Source organism: Solanum tuberosum, unplaced genomic scaffold, assembly GCF_000226075.1.
Source record: "Solanum tuberosum cultivar DM 1-3 516 R44 unplaced genomic scaffold, SolTub_3.0 scf00695, whole genome shotgun sequence".
Taxonomy (NCBI): Eukaryota; Viridiplantae; Streptophyta; class Magnoliopsida; order Solanales; family Solanaceae; genus Solanum; species Solanum tuberosum.
Window position 1 is genome coordinate 102,971 of NW_006239634.1, and position 19,579 is coordinate 122,549.

Consider the following 19,579-nt stretch of genomic DNA (forward strand, 5'->3'; position numbering starts at 1 on the left):
TAATTAGGAAACAAAATAGGGAGTAACAAAATAATTAGGCAATTCTAGTCATGAATTGAATGGAAACTAATGGATTAATTTCAAATAAACTTTCCTTTTATAAACCATAATAATAATAATAAAGAAAAAAATTAAAGAAGATGGAAAGACATTATATTTTGTCAATTGAAAATTCAAAAGAGTCGTGAATAAAAACCAAGTAATAAAAACTTAACTAACTTGAGTGTGTAAATAACTCTTATCAAAAGTCATGAATAAAAACTTAACTAACACATCGCTTACATGTAGGTTGTGTGATTCAATTTTGAAAATTATCAAGTTTTCGATTATAAATACATTGAATTTATAAGATATTGATTTAATCGTTAAAATTTCACCAAAAACATCTAAACAACATGATTAACCAATATGCACATCGCTAAAAATTCCTTCTTTATTCAGCTTAATTTAAAATACAGAAATTAAAGAAAACAACAAAACGAATATTGACATTATCTTTAGGAATTCTTAATAATATATATATATAAAGCTGGATAATAAAATAGTGATGTGGCACCTCTTATTGATCAGTATTGTCATTTATCTATTTTCTGGTTTATTTGGATTTGTTTTCTTATTTTTTTCTTATTTCTTCTATCAATATGAATGTGCAGGTGCTCAGGCAAAAATTTACTATCACATTAAGAGTCTCATGAAGGCTCACTATCAGTTACACGCATTGTATTACCATAAAGAACATTCATTGTCATTCTTTCCATTTTATAATGGCATTTAATCCGATATATATTATGACTTCAATAATGTTATATCCGTTATACATTGCTTTAGCATTATATTTTTTTTCATAGCCTCTGGCAATCAACTAAATGGATGCAGATGTAGGTCAGGTTCTTGATTAAGCAGATGAATTAAACAAATTCGGTCAAAGTGCTTTTTATAAAGCTATTTGATAATTCAATTGATTATGTTGTATTCCATGGGCATGGGCTTTCACACAGATGCAGAGGTTTGTGAAACAGAGACTACCTCAACAAATTCAATCCTCTTTTCCGCCTTAATTCTTTCTAATATTGTTATCGTTAATTATATGCATTTGTTAGTATAACGGTAAAGTGAAGAGCAGGGTCTTATTTTGCAATAATTCTCCATCTCCATTGTTTTCCTAGGGGATATAGAGAGACAATACACAACTATTATTATCCAAAATTTGCTGAAATCTCAATCTCTATTGTGAATTCTGTTCATCAGGAAGGTGCGGCTTCTCTTCCTTACAAAACAAAATCAACAGGTAAAATAATACTCCCTCCGTCCCATCTTATAAGTCACATTTTGGATTTCAAGAGTTAAACAAGTCTATCTTTGACTGTAAATTTTTCATAGGTCTTTTAAACATTTTGAATTATCAATTATTGTGACTCATAGTACTTTTACGTAGTTTACAAATATATAAATTTTATTTCAAAAAAATTGAAGATTTCATGGGCAAATTTCCGGTCAAACTTAAACTATTTGACTCTCAAAACATAAAAAGGTGACATTTAAATTGGGAGTAGTTGATTTAATGGTAAGCAACAACAATTGGTCGACTAATGACTGGTTTCTATCTAATTTGGTCTAGAATCATTGTTTATTCGACTTTAAGAAATTCAGTGATTATTTTTATATTTATGTGTTCGTTGAATATGCATCTTTACTTCCTATAAAGCTCTCATCCTAGCCATAGCAACATAATCTTTTAGCCTTCTAGAGCATGAAACACAACTTACATTGATTGCTAATTCTTGAAGGAAATCTCTCTGGAAGTGATTTTATACGAGTTTTGAAATTTGTCTTCAAGAATACTCTCTAACTATTTGTGTGGATATAGTTTCATTAAAGGTAAAAAAGAATTACTCTATAAAATTAAATTGTTTTCAATTATAGAAAGATACATTCTTTGAAACTGAACAAAAAGGAAAGTGTGTCACATAAATTATGATATTTATTTTCTCTTCTTGGAAAAGTATTAGCAATAATCACTTGCAAATTGTGGTGATACTGATTTGTAAGTATATCTTTAAAACGTGAGTCAGTTGTGATGACTCAAATTTTACATCTCCAATTTATGTATTACAATCACTATCGTTATCAAAAATAATTTTAGAGGACTCTTATATGATAAGATTCTTGAGAACAAGTCTATACATCATATATGAAGTCGAAGGTTTTACAATTGAATAAAAAATTCAATGATTAATCATTTATTTATCATAAAAGAAATAAATCAATATTAAGAAGAAAATTATATTTAAGAACAAATGTTACTTTCTCCAATTCAAAAGAAGTTATTGAGGCAATGCATAGTTTACATAAGTTTCTTCAATTTTTTTAAGCTTTTACATGATTTGTCAAATATTAAAAGAAACTATTTTTACAAGTTTAATAAGGTTTTTAAAGGCCGCGCGAGGCGCGGACAAGTTCCCTAGTTCTTAATAAAGTCGATATTTGTCCAAGGTTAAGTCCCTTTATTTTAATTCGGCAATAATTGAGAACTATATACCATTATCAAGGTTAATGTTAATAAGAAATTATATGAGTTCATTATATCAGTCTTCCGGATCTAATGAGTTCATTGTGAAACAAACAAAACAAACAAATTTGTCTCATTTGAGTTTGTTTTTCTTCTTTTTTCTTAGTGGTTTCTCACCCTTTATCAATACTCCTTACTCACATCGTACATTGAAGTCTAACTAAATTAGATTTACGCTAGAAAGTTCTAGATTAGGAGTATAATACTCCCTATCAACGGGGGGACTTGGTACCTAGGGGGGACTTAAACCGTTAAACCCTTGTAATGTAGCTCTTCTCTTAGATGGATTTCGAATCTTCACAACGTGTATTCAATATTTTAATATTGAAAGTGTCTTGACTTTGTAATTAAGATGCAGTGTGCTGGCTGGCTATGTAAAATTATCTAAATTTCAATGTTTTGATTCATTATGATTTAGCAGTGTAGACACGTAATTTTTTACCAAATTTAAGATTTTACACCTTTTTTATTCCTTAAATATTATTTTTTAGATCTAAATTATAGTATATTTTATTTTAATAAATTTATTTAAAAAGAGCCTTACAAAGCCCATGCTAACAATGTTAGTTTTGAAACTTAAAATAAATTTTAGAGTCTTACTTGAGGTGTCTAAATGAATTATGTGGACAACTTTAAAGGGTTGTCGATGACTTAAGCCTTTAAAATTCGTAAAGTTTGACCAAAGACAACATTTGAATTTACATACATGGGGTTCCTCAATGCACTACCAATCTTACTAAGAGCCTCTAATTCCCAGTAATTTAGTGACAAGTTTGGCAATTTTACCCACTTATAGTATCACTACATTCTTCTATATCTTATTCCCAATTTCACTGTGAGCTTCATACAATTGTACCATTGGTTTCCCTTCCTAGATCACATAATAGTCAAGAATACACATAGTTATAACTTATACAGTATATATAATAGTCGAGAAGGCTTTGAATTTTTTACTTTCAGATAGTATATATACACTGTATAATAGTGTATACAAAATGTTATATATTGTAATCTTTGGTCTCTACGTAAAATAGAAAAAATTACATTCAAAATTTTTGTAGTAGGTATTTTCATATAATTTGTATATATGTTTTAAAAAAAAAAACGTCAACAGCAGGGTTCGAACCTGCGCGGGCGAAGCCCAACAGATTTCAAGTCTGTCTCCTTAACCACTCGGACATATTGACAATGCTGCTTATAACTGACAAAAAATTTTACATATATCAACAGAAAAAAATTGTGTGTAAATGAATGAATAGCACTCCCTCCTTTCACTTTCACTTGGCCACTTTAGATTTTACATGCCCGACAATAATAACTAATGTTGAGGGTAAAATAGAGTGTGATCAATATACAGAGTGTGATAAACATTGTAGTATTTTAAACTTTTTTCAGTGATTAATACCTAGTGTGATAACATTGTCTACAATAATCCTCATGTACTTTAACATGTCCACTGCTATTATTTACTTAACCCGCGCGCCCAGTCCTTGCACCAAATGAGTAAATACAAGAACCGTGATACATATTCTCACTTTAATTTCAAATGCTAAGGAGTAAGGTCCTGTCTCTAGAAAAACAAAAAGTGCCAAATCGGTGTAATAGCTATATATTGATGTGCCTTTTCGCCAGAATCTAAGACTTAGATTACTGCTGAAATCGAAATAGAGCATGACCAGAAGGAAGCATAATCACTTGAATGTCAGACGTCCAATGTAGAAAATTTTGTGGTCATGGTATCCGTCACATCTTTGCTCGTCTGTTTATACAACTTCATCATGTGACAGAACACAGATGCACGGTCCTTGTTCTTGATCTCTGACATCGCGGCCATGTTATCACTCACCATTGATGGAACTTTCCTATACTGGATCCATCAATTAAGACAAATTGTCAGACATAAAAAAAGAAGAAACTTGGTTATTATTTGCATGTAAATGTGCTAGTGATCTGTTGTATGATTGCCACTGACTTTTTAAAAGTTATGTGGGACAACTATCTGCATTAAGTTCGTTTTCTTGGTCGGCCATTTTGTAAATTTGAGGATGGTAATAGGCAGGGCTAAGGAGGCATTTGATGCTTTTAGAAGTAAACGAGATTACTTCTAAACACAGCTGTTATTGTTTATTGATTTAAATTACTAGTTTATAGCCGATAACATGTTGAAAAACTAGAGACATCTTCCTTGTGAAGTGGAGATTCCTATTACATGTGAGCCAAAAAAAATTTCGCCTGAATGGACGGAATTTGCTGGATTATAACAAGAAAATGAAATATATCTCCGTGGTGGAGTCAAAATTTTCACTTCAAAATATGAAAAGTAAACACGTGAATAAGTTGAAATGGATGCAATATCTAACTATATATACACACATGATATAATTTTCTATCAAACGGATTCAGCTGAACCTAACCCCTTACTACCTCCGCCCCTGGTCCCCCGGGTCCAGGGTTGGCTGGCTACAATAAGCTATGGGATCTACTTTCTGAATGATTCCAACATATAAACTGACAAATTTGAGGGTACTTCTGCTAATTCCCAAAATTCAACTGATGTTGGCATTTACCTAATTATAATCATTAGGTATGCACATGTCTATTTTTTTCCTATTCCAACAAACAGTTTGTTGAATATAAATACACAAGTGCCAAAGTGTTTGTTACCTTCAAAGTGCGTCCAAAAAAGTCGAAAGAAAATGGAAAACCCAATTCCGCCATCATTCAATCCAAAATTGAACGGTAAAATTGCCATCATCACCGGAGGAGCAAGCGGAATTGGCGAAGCGACAGCATATCTGTTTGCTCAACATGGCGCTCAGGTAGTAATTGCTGACATCCAAGAAGAAAAAGGTCGATCGGTTGCGGAATCAATCGGGTCCACTCACTGCACTTTCATTAAATGTGACGTTACAGACGAGCAACAAGTCCAATCCCTGGTACAATCAACAGTGGAAATTCACGGTCGAGTCGATATAATGTTCAGCAACGCCGGAATTGCAAGCCACAACGAGCACGCACAAGATATTCTAGGGTTCAATCTGGATGCTTTAGATAACCTATTCGCGGTCAACGTTCGTGGGTCAGTCGCTTGCGTGAAACACGCGGCGAAGGCTATGGTGGAAGGTGGGGTAAAAGGGAAGATAATATGCACGGCGAGCGCGGCGGCAACGATGGGGGTAACGAGGCAAATTGACTACGCAATGTCGAAACACGCAGTACTGGGATTGGTGAGGTCTGCAAGTAAAGGACTGGGTGCGTATGGTATACGAGTGAACTGTGTTTCTCCAGCAGCAGTGGCAACACCATTGTTAGAGAAATCGATGAAAATGGGTGTAGAGGAGCTGGAAAAACTGTTTGAATCCTTCAATTGCTTGAAAGTTGGAGCTCTTAGAGCTTCTCATGTAGCTGATGCTGTCTTGTTTTTGGCGTCGGATGACTCTCAGTTTATCACCGGCCATAATTTGGTCGTCGATGGAGGTTATCATCCTCCTATGTGATTGTTATTTGGGCTTAGGTTTGGGCTCTATTGGGTTTTCTTTCCAGTTAACTTTGGGCTTAGGTTTGGTTCTCATTCCTGATAATTATGGGCTTTGGTTTCCACTTGTATCTTTGTTGGGTCATGGACTTGGGTTTGAATATCTGTTTATATTCCAAAATAATGCCTCGTTTTAAATTTTTAATTATTCAAATCTCAATCATTGAACTCGTTTATTTTTTGTTTGAATCTTAATCATTCATAACCATTTAACGTGGTTTTTAATGTGATGATCACTTAATAGATCTGAATAGAATCGATGATTAAGATTTGTAGCGAAGTCTTACTGTTATTAAGTTAATTATTCGAAAAACTTAAAGATGATTTCATCCATTCACGGTTGTCGTCATCATCAACTATATACTATCAACTACCATTGTCGTCACCCACCATTATGAAATACCCTTTCTTACCACTCATGACCATCATCCTCAGTCACAACTATCATTTTTATGTCAATTACTAAAAATTACAATCAACCATCATCTCTGCTAGCTACCATTTACATTTTCATCCTCCTGTGTGATTGTTATTTGGGCTTAGGTTTGGGCTCTATTGGGTTTTCTTTCCAGTTAACTTTGGGCTTAGGTTTGGTTCTCATTCCTGATAATTATGGGCTTTGGTTTCCACTTGTATCTTTGTTGGGTCATGGACTTGGGTTTGAATATCTGTTTATATTCCAAAATAATGCCTCGTTTTAAATTTTTAATTATTCAAATCTCAATCATTGAACTCGTTTATTTTTTGTTTGAATCTTAATCATTCATAACCATTTAACGTGGTTTTTAATGTGATGATCACTTAATAGATCTGAATAGAATCGATGATTAAGATTTGTAGCGAAGTCTTACTGTTATTAAGTTAATTATTCGAAAAACTTAAAGATGATTTCATCCATTCACGGTTGTCGTCATCATCAACTATATACTATCAACTACCATTGTCGTCACCCACCATTATGAAATACCCTTTCTTACCACTCATGACCATCATCCTCAGTCACAACTATCATTTTTATGTCAATTACTAAAAATTACAATCAACCATCATCTCTGCTAGCTACCATTTACATTTATATCTACCGACAATCACTACATTAGCTACTATTATATATCGCCAAATATCCACCATCAATTACGATTCACCATCATCATTAGTTATCACTATCATGCACCATAACTATAAGCCGCCGCTACCACAAATTACCCTTAGACCCCATCAACCATTACTGTCAACCACCATACCAATAATTACTATCCACAAAATCACTATTACCTAACGTAACAGCATAGTTATTACTACCACCACCTGCCATATAATTTTATAAAATATTTTATTGATATAGCACTATACTAATTCAGAATATATTTTTTTATATACTTACTACTTTTTAAATGAAAATAAATTTTAATACATTTAAATATTTAAATATGTATTTAGATTCAAAATCTAAATCTTAATAGATTTCTTAATATTCAGATTCAGACATTTTGATTTCCTACAGAACTAATGACCACTGAGGCCAAAATTGTGCAAGTGAATGTGGTTTTTCAGCTTCGAAATAACATTACCTTGCATGTAGAAGAAGAAAAAACTATATACAAGAGCTGCATTATATAATTTATGAGTACTATAAATTCTGAGACGATTATACACTACATAATTTGTAATGTTGACTATTCTATAAACAGTGATGCTCGAAGCAGCTATCAATGTACTTGTCCCCCACACTAGTGTAATAATATATACTTTTTTTTTTGTTTTTGTTGGTGTTTTTATATAAGTGTAGTGAAAAGGAAACAACGTAACAAGACAAGTTTTTGTGACTGTTCTAAGCATTATTAGTTTGTCAAACATTATCAACTTTTATTTTTATTATTATTATTATTGTAAATAGGAGTTAGGAGAATGGGAAAATGAGCGGGTGAAGAATCGAATTCTCACTAATCACTAACAACGTGAAAAGTCACGTAGCCAACCGATTGAGTAACTAAGATTCCTCAAATATCATTTGAAATCATTAGATTTAAGTATTTTTTTATTAAAGTAGTGGTAATTAAAAAAAAAAAATTGCATAACGGTACATGTCCAAACGTCCAAACACAGAAAACGTTGGCATTTTTGGCAGTGGCGATATGTCCAAGACTCCAAATAATCGATGTATTATAAACTACATTTTTATTTTTATTTATATGCGCATGTATTGGTTTAAAAAAACATGAATTTATATGAGTTACAGTTAATTAACAATATTATGTGGACTTAACACATTAATTGTCTACTCTAATGGTATTTTAATGTTTTGATAATTCAAATATTATTCGTATTCTATATTTTGTATTAACAATAAAATAATAATTGTTAGTATTATTACGCATTTTTAGTATTAGAAATAAAAAATATTAAGTGTATGATAATTAGTGTGACACTCCAACTTAGGATAAAAAGGTTCACAATGGCAAAAATACAGGAAAATTTTTATTATATAAGTAAGCATGTCTTACACACTAGTGATGTGTCATAAATCGTGTGGGCCCACACTCAAAACAAATAATATCACTAGCGGGCTAGACCGTTATAAATAGTATCAGAGTCTCTCATGTATCAGCCTTGTCGAAGTGGTGAATTTGAGCTTAACTAAGTTTAAGTAAATTCCGATAAGGTGAGACAAACCTTAATGTTGAATCTAGACAAATCTCATACGGTGGGGCAAACCTCAGCTAAGATGTTGAGTCCAATGGCGGAGCTAGAATTTCACCTAAGGGCTGTCAAAATATAAAGAAATAAAATTGTATAGAAGCCAAGGAATGCCAATATGTAATATATATATACATAAAAAATATTTTCATTCTAGCTACACAATGTAATTTTCTGACGAAGGGGTGTCGGTCGTGGCTCCGTCACCAGAGAGTCCATAAGAAGGCGTGTATGTGACACTGACACCCCTAATCAGGATAAGAAGTCTTACATCGACATACATGAGAGGTGTTTGCTATATTTGAGTTATATAGCGTTGTTGGACTGTTTTATCATGAAGAAAAGACAAATTAAAAGTTATAATGTTGAATTAGTGAAGATTATATTACAGTAAATTTTAATCTCCTTAAATAGAACGATATATTCACGCCTCATAAATATTTATTTCTTCATTTTTAACATCTTATTTTGCAAGTAATTAGTGTAATTTGTTGTATATATAAATATATACTCCCTCCGTCCCATATTATATGTTGCCCCTTTCTAAAAATAATTGGAGCACAATATATGTCATTTTATAAAATTTATGCATAAATTACCATTTTTTGCCCATTATACCCTTGATAGATAATTAATTAATCTTGAAAATGTATTTACTTTGACTAACCTAGGAAATCTACAAGTAATTAATTTCATTGGGAGAGTACTACATTCATTAATTAACTACTTATTCTATAAAATTTGATTTAAAAAAAATATATCAACAAAAAAATTAAAAATAAAAGATGAAAAAAAAATTAAAAAATAATCTTGAAAGTTGAAGCTTCAACAAATTTTATCAAGGAAGATGACATTTCAAAAGTTCAAAGGAAAATTTAGATCAATTTGAAGTAATGGAATTTGAATATTTTGTGATGTTGTCATGTTTGCTTTAAGAATTTATATATAAAAATATAAAAAAACATTTTACACAAAATATATAAGAAAATTGAGGTGGGAAAAATTTGATTTTTTAATTTTTTTGGATCAATTGGTGAAAAAAATTGAGTCTAAAAATAAACTCTAAAATTTAAATAGTCATCCAAATGCATTTATATTTTTGAAATCTAACATTTTATCATTTATTACAAAGTTATCATAAGTAAAAATTAAATAAGGGCATAAGAATAAAATTACCTTATTTCTTAATGGAAGTGCAAATGACAAATATGACATATAATATGAGACGGAGAGAGTATTGGGCAAACTCTTATTGGAATATGCCAGTTTGAATAATTAATATATGTAATGTACCCATAGTAAATTTAATCAAACGTAAAACATTCTTTGAGGCTGGCCCGGAAAAGACGGCGGCTTTTGTGATAAGAGCATGGCCGCCCATAACCCTTTGCATAATGCATGAATTGAAAATTAATGATATGTTACCTCTACTTATCTTTTTCCCAAACTCCAACGTCATTTTACTCCCCAATTACTTTTAAACAAATTATAAATCATTTTTTTTTATAGTCACTGACAATTTTAAACGATCACTATTTTTAATGTGTTCACTATGTACTTTCTTCGTTTTATAAAGAATGATCGAATTTGATTTGACACGAAGTTTAAGAAAATAAACTTTTGTTGTTCTTGTTCTTGTTAATTTAAATATAAAAATATACTCTTCGTTTCGTATTAATTCCTTTACACGCTTTATGAGAAATCACAAGTAAAATATAAGACTTCTTTAAAAAAATTCAAACTTATTTTACCCATACTTTTAATTTAAAAGAATTAATTACAAGGATAAAATAGAAAAAAATATAATGATATCTATTTTGATTTGAAAATTGACAAGTACATTAAAAAAACTATTTATAAATTAGGATAATTAATATCGAACAAAGGGCATGTTACTTTTTACATCAACAACAATAACAAATTCAGTAAATCTCACTAAGTGAAGTCTAAAGAAGGTAGAGTATAAGCAAATTTTATTACTATTTCGTGAAAATAGAAAAACTGTTTCCGATAGACGTTTGACTCAACTACATCAAACCCAAATATTTTTTTATTTGTAAAACCTAAGATGTCGTTAGGAAAATAATATAATAGGGTACTAATTCAATTGGCCCTTTAAAACCACACTCTTGGAGGGGTCTAATAATAATAAAAGACAATTGGACAAAATTAGCGGAGCTGGATACCCCCACCACTACTTATAAGGGGGTTGATATGCCCCTTCAATATATTGAAGAGTCTCGTCCCTGGCGCTCATCCCAATTTCCAACTTCCACCCAAAGGGGTATCTTTGTTCTAACTTGAACCACCCTAATCCACCCAAATCAAAAATTAAATTTAAAAAGTGCAATCCAAAAATTGTTCATTCTGCCTTGTTGATTGATGGTTGTTCATATGTCACTACTCTATTTTGCGTAGAACAACAAATCTATCGGAAAAAATGAATGCGCAGCTTCATCTCCGTTCTAGTTATCTCCCTAATCATTGCATTTTGCTTCCACCGACGTCTTTTTCGTCCTCGCACACATTTTCTGTACTGAATTCTTCAAATGAAAACAGAATCTTAGGACTTGGGAGATTGGGTTTGAACGAAAGAATACTAGCAAACAGGACAGTAACTAAAAGAAAAAAATCCATTAGAGCATCGGCAGGAGTATGGGATGGTTGGATGCCAGAAAAGTCCTCGAAAGCTCCTCCACTAAGTGACATTATTTGGCCTTCTGCAGGTAGGGTTCTCTCAGTAATAATACTTACCCTATTTTGATATGAGGTCAAAATTAATGCATTTATTTACTATAATAAATATATAGGGGCATTTGCGGCAATGGCGATGCTAGGAAAAATAGACCAAATATTGGCAGCAAAAGGGATATCTATGACTATAGCTCCACTAGGAGCTGTTTGTGCTGTCCTATTTGCCACTCCTGCTTCTCCCGGTGCTAGGGTACGCTTTCTTATTTCTCATTATTTATTGTTTGTTTTAATTTATGTGATATTTATTTTTCGTCTAAAAAATACTACTATAATTTTACTTCAATCAAAATTACTTATATTTTGAATCTTGGAAAACAAAAAGTTAGGACATAAAGAGCATATTCCTTTGCTAAAAGTTTATCTTGCCTAGTGCTATCGTTTTTTTATTTTTGTGGGTAGGGTGAGCGGAGAAGGGTACTGGTTGTTTTAGCTGGACGGTTTACAGCAGCTGCATCTTATTTTATATAATATATGTATATATATGCTCCTTCACATGTGATAAATATGGTCATATATATTAGTTTATATCCAATTGCCAACTGTAGCTTTAATTTTTTTTTTAGGTTAATTCTGAGAATTGACCTGAGGTACCTTCGATTAGCATAGAAGTTCAAATCTTTGTGGAGACAGAAAATATGAAGTCATTTTTTCATGTGACCAAGTTTTGGTGGGGGTAATTGATAAATATTCTGTAATATTTTTGGTCTAAATCAACAAGTATCAAATTTTAAGGTCACTTCCGCTAATAAGTAATGGAAGTCATTCTCACTATTTTCCTTGAAATCAGTTTTTCTTTACGCATCAGAAAATGATCACTTCCATCGTGTCAACTACATCCGACTGTACCAACATGGGTTGTGGTGCACTGGTGGGAGTGCTTCACCCTTAACCAGAGGACTCGGGTTCGATTCCTGGGTATGGAGAAAATCTTGTTGAGAGCGCCTCTCCCGAATGGGCCCTGCAGAGCGCAATTTAAATTTAGTTGGAGCTCCAATGTGGGATCCGCAATTCTAATCACATGTATTTTTTAGATAGTTGTACTAAATTCACCACCCAAAACTAACGTTGTAACTTGTAATTATAATTACTACTAAACAATTTCAGTTTTAAATTAAGTCAACTTATATCAAATTTGAAATGAATGGAGTAATAATTGAACTGATGAGTTTCGAAACTAGTTCTTTTTCCTAATATTATACAAAAGCCAACACCCAAAACTAACATGAGAAACCATATTGTTCTCATAATTACCACTAAACAATTTCAGCTTTCAACTACGTGAAGAGGAGTTAGAATCAGAGTTTTTTTCCACTAAGAATAAATGGAAAATTTGTGTTATAAACATGATTTTCTCACTTAATTTACATTGAACCAGCTCACTGAAAAACTCATAGTGAGAAATAGATTCTTACTGAAACACTGAAAAGTTTTTAGTTTTTTCTTATGAAAACACTACTTTAATTTATTTTCTTTTCTCAGTGATTCAATAAAAAATAATTGTGGGAATAGTCACTAAATATTTTTCAATGGGAAATCAATTAGAAAACAGTAATTTTTTATTAGTGAGTCTTGGAGCCACTAATGCTTATATTTATAGACCGTTTATATCACACTTTGGGATATTACCCTTTTCTAAACCTGCTAACACGGGTTGCTTTGCGTATGAGAATATAGAAACGAGAAGTCTAGTGGGAAAGAACCACTTGAACATGTACAATCTTTGGATTCATGAAGTGAAAACAGAAATCACTAGTTGTGGATACTAACTCGTCTTGTTGTCATCTTCCCAAAACAAGAAAGTGTTAAAAGATAAGTAATCAATACAAAAGTCCTTAATTTGGTTACCAGTATCAAGTAGTATGTACCTTTTAATTTTTTTTATTTCTCTCTTGCAAGTCTTGATTGGATCTTCCATTTTAAAAAGCTTTTGCTCAGTCTGTCTAGGATCCTTTAGTGCCTTTCTCGTGGCTTGTGCATTTTCTAGTTTATAAATTACTACTTGTATGTACAAAATTATAATACAAGTTGTTGATTGCTTAGCTCTGTTTCTGATATGCCAAAAGAAGAAAGAAAATAGTAAAAAAATTTGTCATTAAGTGAACATGTAACTTAATTGGCTCCTTGATATAGAGTATATATAACTTTGTCTCTCAACCAATTGAAAGCCTTAATTGTGCTTATCAACACTCAATTGCATCATTTTGTCGATAAAAGTTAGATCATGGACATGATTACCTAGGATCGATTTGGTTGGCCTATAGGAAGAATTAGTCATATTTAACATTAATCTATACATTAATTCTTTTTATACATTGTTTGGTGTTACTTTGATTTCCTAATAAATTAACATATATGCGTTATTTTATTTTATATGGGATAAAATATGAGTATTAGCAATATCAAATCAACTAAAAAACAGAATCACCCTCAGGCCTCATGATCTACGAAATTAATTACTTTAATGTACTAAACCAAACATCTAACAACTAATAATCATTGCATTACAATCTCTACAATAATATTAAACCATGCATAATAATTCCTGCCTTACTAATATCTGATTATAGAATAAAATACATATCTAACTCCCCAATAACTTGCATTTGTACCAAACGACCCCTTGGTGTTGGTCTGGCTTCAAGTATTATTAGGAGTGATAATACCTGCATAAAAATTCATCATAAGTGACATTCACTGTTTACTTTGGACTTTGCAGGTCTCTTAAAAATAGTGATTGGCATGAATATTTTAACTTAATATTCATATTAATATATTGATGTTTAGTTTTGGATTGAAAAATGATTTGAAGAATAAGTAATTAATGTTAAGGATAAAAACATATGTTTTTCTCTTGACATGCTAAAAGTAACAAGAGAAAGTGAGTGTATTTTTAATATAATAGACAAGTAAAAATGAATGGAGGGAATAAAATGTTTTCTTGAGTTGCATAAAACTCAGCATTACTTATACACTACTTGATTGTCATTTTTGTTGATAACATAAATAACTCCCTCTAACCTATATTAAGTGAATTGTTGAGCTGTGTATTTTTTAAACTGAGATAAAAAGTAAAATAAAAATACACAGATTATAGTAATTCGTGGATTAAAGCAATTAATATGACCAAAATGACCTATTGTATTAACAATCCTTTTTTGAAAAGTTAAACTAACACATATTTTATCCTATCCATTTGTACAAGAGATGAGAATAATCATGAATACATTAATACCTGCATTAATAATCCGTAAATTACAACACCTCCATTATTAAATTTTACACTAAAATCTTACATTATTAATCTTTTCATAACTAATTCCTAACCAAACGATTCCTTAGTGTACCTTAACAACCGTGTCAAAAAAAGAAACAAGAGTGATTCTTTAACGTATTACTCCTGGGAGAATGAGAGCATTAGTAGAACGGAACATTTTACACATTAAAATAATTACTGTACAAAATGCATACAATATAATTTTGAAAATATTAAGGAAAAATATAAAGAGTTGGGGGAGGCCATTAGATAGGCTTGTCTGTTATGAGTTATGAGTAATCATGCTAATACAACAACAATAACATTAGTATAATTTCATAAGTAGTGTTGGCATAGCCATCAGGCTGGTCAATTGAACATTCTTTTTCTAAAAATTATACCGTCTATATAGAAAATTATAGAGATAATATCACAAATGATCACTCAACTATAAACTCTCTTTTTTTCTCAGAAAGTCACTCAAATTTGATTTTTTAGTCACTCAAGTATCAATTTAAACATAAGAATTTGAATAAGCAAGTTCATAAGTCATAACTAAACAAATGAATCCAGATTAAGTCTTCCGAAAAGAAAAAATACGGTGTAGGTGAAATGATAATAGTTGGGTGACTTTTCTGTTACACAACAAAATTGAGCGACTATTAGTTGAATGATCGTCTAAGTAATTAACTTTGGAATTATGTGATATGAATGTGCAGAAGTACAATATGTTTATGGCACAAATCGGTTGTGCAGCCATTGGTGTTTTGGCATTAACAATATTGGGCCCATGTTGGCTAGCTCGAAGCACCGCCCTTTCTGCTGCCATGGCTTTCATGATTTATACTCGCTCTGTTCATCCTCCTGGTAAATTAGTTTGCAAATTATCTCTCATTTTTTTAAAAAAAAAAGATCTTATGGTAATGTATATTCGAAGTTGTTGTGCTAAATTTGTGTTTTGTGTTGTAGCTGCAAGTTTGCCGCTATTGTTCATTGATGGAGCTAAGTTGCATCAGCTCAACTATTGGTATGCTCTGTTCCCTGGAGCTGCTGGTTGCATTCTTCTCTGTTTAATAGTAAGTTTTGTTTCCTCTCTGCACCTTTTTAACTACTTACCGTTTTATTTGTTTTGTCATTATTTTACTTGAATCGAATTTTTATTTAAGAAAGAAACAAAGAGTTCTTTTGAAATTTGTTGTCTTGACGATGTCATAACATTCGATTGTTGCACTATAAGATTTTTGAAACTTGTGGATAAACATTTGTGTGTTATATATAAACACAGACTGTCTATTAATGCTCTCGTTTTCTGATTATTGCAGCAAGAGATTGTGTGTTACCTAAAAGAAAATGTCAAATTCTGATGTACAAAGTCAAGTGGATGCATTTCGGTTTATATTTGTGAATAAGATCATATGATTCTCATTCAACCCAGAAATTGTATTTGTGAATAACATATATCATTCTGGAAATTATCAGCATCATATTATTGTACTATATATTAGAAAAATATCACTAATTTGTGATCATCATAAGCTATATATTACATTACTTATTTACTGAAGACTTTACCAATATTGTTTCAGTCAGACGGAAAATCATACCCAAGTACCCTATAAAGGGGTGAAAAAAAAAGTACCCTATAAAGAGAAAATGCATAAAGTTAACCTTAAGCTAGTCATTAAATTTTTTAGGACACAACTTTAACAAGATTCCCACAAAGTTTAAGTTAGAGGTGACTTTATCTATTTTTAGGAACCATATTATCCTGCATTCCTTAAACCTATGTAGTGAGTCGTGTAGGTGGCGTGTTTAAATTAGGACCATACATTGGGATTCTTTTCTGCTAAACTTAAATTTTTTATATAGCTAGGTCAGAAGTGGTGGAACTCAATTTTTCAATATAAAGATTTAAAATTTGAAAAACCAAGTGCACGAACAAGCAAAGGAATTGATCAAAATCTATTATATAAATAAAAATAATTTTAATCATATATATACAATGTAATTTTTTGCGGGAAGAAATTCAAATCCTATTGATCTCACGTAGTTCAGCCCATGGTGACCAGGAGCAGCCATGTGGGAGGAGATGTTACAACAAAATAAATAAATGAAAAGTTTAAATTTGCTTTTTGGCCTTTATAGACCAGTATGTCGAATGCATGTGAATCAAGAGCCATTTCTTTATAATTAACAATAATAAAGTTTTTTTTTTATATAACTAACAAAGAGAACTCAAATCAACATTTATAATTAAAAAAAAGTTGAAAACTTTGCGTCTTTATGCACGACCTTAGCTCAAAGATAGACGGGCTAATTAGCAGTTTGCTTTTTATTTCAATAAATCAAATATATTTAATACCATAATTCAAGCACACATAATACAATAAGGAGTCGTTTGATTGCTAATTAGAGCTATACAAATATTAATAATATATAAACTAATTATACAAGATTTGATTATTTATATATTAGTTACTTCATCTTTTATCATACATAAAATAATATATAAATTGATTCATGATTTATAATGGAAAAGTTAAAGAATCTCTAAAACATTATTGTTCAAAGCAATTTTAATTTCTAAGTGGGAGTTTCATAATGGAGAAGTTTGGAAATTCTATATAAAAAAATAAAATATTCACACCAGAAATTTTTTAGAGAAATAATTTTCTAGTCTCTTATAATTATTTTTTTTATAAGATACCTTTATCTATACAGAGTTTAAAAAATTTCTTTTTTTTATTTTATTTTAAGTAAAAGGACAAAAAAATCTTATTTCCTCAATATTTTTAAAATGGAAATTTCAGCATCAAAAGTAAAGAGAAGAAATTTTGGGGCGGGGCCAATGGACTTTTAGACCGTACATGTATTAGCATAATCTTTTAAATTAATGACAATTGCCACATATAAAAGGCATAAATACAAATTAGAGGTGGACCACATTAGTATATATTGGAGTTTCTTTGCTTGGTGGGGTTGTCATGATATTTGATTGATGTAGTGGTTTAGTGCTAAGCACGGTTTTAATTACGACCTTCTTGACAACAACGTCTCCTTTTTTTTTATATTTTATTTTTAGAGTATAGTGTGACTAGTAGCCAACTAGTGAGACTAATTAAGATTTACCCCATTAATAATCTTCGTATAAAAGAGTTGATTATTTTATTTCACTCTTATTTTTCAAATTATAAAAATCCCTTAAAATTTATGGATTTCAAATACATCACTGGACCTCCAGATACAGTGGCAGAGCCACCTTATTCTCAGGGGTTCATCCGAACCCCCTTCGGCAAAAAATTATATTATTTATACATGGTTAAAATAATTTTTTAGGTATATATAATAGATGTTGAACCCCCTTCGGCTACTGCGTGTGTCTATTTCTTCAGATTTTGAATCCTTTTATTGAAAAGCATGGCTCTGCCACTGTCCAGATACATCAGCAAACATCCAGATACATAGGGGAGGGATGTCTCCCGAGGGGAGGAGGTATGTATCAGAGAGAAGATAGGACATCCGGATACGTAGGAGAGGGATGTATCAGAGAGGAAAGGGATGTCTCAAAGGGGGAGGGATGTATCCGAGAGAGGAGGGATATATCAGAAGAGGGGATAGGACATCCGGATACATAGGAGAGGGATGCATCATAGAGGGGAGGGATGTATCATAGAGGGGAGGGATGTATTCGAGAGGGAAGGGATGTATCAAAGAGGAGATAGATGTATCCGAGAGGGAGATACGGATGTATCAGCGAGAGGAGAGTGATGTATCAGAGAGGATTTTTTTTAAACAAAAAAATTGTAGGAAATTTAGAGATTATGATACAATAAGATGTGTATTTAGCTAATTTTTTCATAGTATTTTCATACTTTGATTCGAAGTCTTCAATTTAGGATGGAGAAATTTCAATCATCGCGATAACAATTAACACCTGTTGGTGACAAGGACATCGATGCCTTGTTCTTACACGCGTTACCTTTGATATCAGCAACTTTGTAGTATTTTTTTTTCTTAATGCTCTGGGGTGCAAAATAGAAAGACGATTGTGGATATTAATCTTTTAAGTACTTTTGACTAATTTATTTTGGAAAATAGTTTTATTTATTGTTGAGTTTAATTTAATATGAGTTCCGTTCTGCCTCAGAGAAGCAAAAATAGAAATGAGATTTTTATTTAATTCATAAAAACTTCTTCCTTTTTGCTCAACCACCTACGGTAAGTGCTTATTAGCCACTAATTTATTTAATTTATAAGTGATAATCAGTTTACGTGGTTTAACTTGTGTTGATATCCTACTCATGTAAGACATATTTAAGTATAAACATCGTACTTTCAAAATATTAAAATCTACAAAGTAATTTACTTTTCCTTCATGACTTGGTATAGTATTTGTCATAGTTGGTTAGCTTAGCATTCTTTTAAAAGTGCTTGTAATTTTTTAGTGTGAGCATCATCAATTTTTTTTATTTCAAATTCTCCCAAAAGGAATAGGTCTATGGTTGATGTACATGTTTAAATATTAGATAGCTAAACTGAATCACGGGCCGATTTAGAATTTGAAATTTATAAATTTCTATAATGATCTCAAGTTGATACTAAGTTTAAGCACATCTGTAAGATCGGATCGTGTGCCTCCACGAGATATGTTTTTAGATGTCGCATTAAATATTCTTGGTTTGTATTGTTTGTTGGTGAAATAGTTTATGACTTTTCGACCAGGTATAGGGCGATTCTGAACCCCCCCCCCCCCCCCCCCCCCCCCCCCCCC

At 31.5% G+C, this 19,579-nt stretch overlaps 2 protein-coding genes and 1 non-coding gene across 3 annotated transcripts; 2 read left to right on the plus strand and 1 right to left on the minus strand.

Annotated features, from left to right (window-relative positions):
* Window positions 1–3,674: 3,674 nt before the first annotated feature.
* On the minus strand, window positions 3,675–3,756 carry TRNAS-UGA (transfer RNA serine (anticodon UGA)). Its single transcript has one exon. It is a non-coding gene; the product is annotated as a tRNA-Ser (tRNA).
* Window positions 3,757–5,123: 1,367 nt separating this feature from the next.
* On the plus strand, window positions 5,124–6,252 carry LOC102580854 (short-chain dehydrogenase reductase 3b-like). Its single transcript, XM_006367004.2, has one exon. The coding sequence runs from the start codon at window positions 5,266–5,268 to the stop codon at window positions 6,064–6,066; it is 801 nt and encodes a 266-aa protein (XP_006367066.1). The 5' UTR covers window positions 5,124–5,265; the 3' UTR covers window positions 6,067–6,252.
* Window positions 6,253–11,038: 4,786 nt separating this feature from the next.
* Window positions 11,039–16,337, plus strand: LOC102581189 (uncharacterized). Its single transcript, XM_006367005.2, has 5 exons — window positions 11,039–11,527; window positions 11,612–11,745; window positions 15,528–15,675; window positions 15,778–15,884; window positions 16,131–16,337. The coding sequence occupies exons 1-5, from the start codon at window positions 11,242–11,244 to the stop codon at window positions 16,170–16,172; spliced, it is 717 nt and encodes a 238-aa protein (XP_006367067.1). The 5' UTR covers window positions 11,039–11,241; the 3' UTR covers window positions 16,173–16,337.
* Window positions 16,338–19,579: the final 3,242 nt, after the last annotated feature.

Bases quoted from the DNA above. Each gene is read 5' to 3' on its own strand.
- LOC102580854 (XM_006367004.2), top strand. From the start codon at position 5,266: ATGGAAAACCCAATTCCGCCATCATTCAATCCAAAATTGAACGGTAAA.
- LOC102581189 (XM_006367005.2), top strand. From the start codon at position 11,242: ATGAATGCGCAGCTTCATCTCCGTTCTAGTTATCTCCCTAATCATTGC. The intron at 11,528-11,611 runs GTAGGGTTCTCT...ATAAATATATAG, and splicing joins CATTATTTGGCCTTCTGCAG to GGGCATTTGCGGCAATGGCG. The intron at 15,885-16,130 runs GTAAGTTTTGTT...TGATTATTGCAG, and splicing joins GCATTCTTCTCTGTTTAATA to CAAGAGATTGTGTGTTACCT.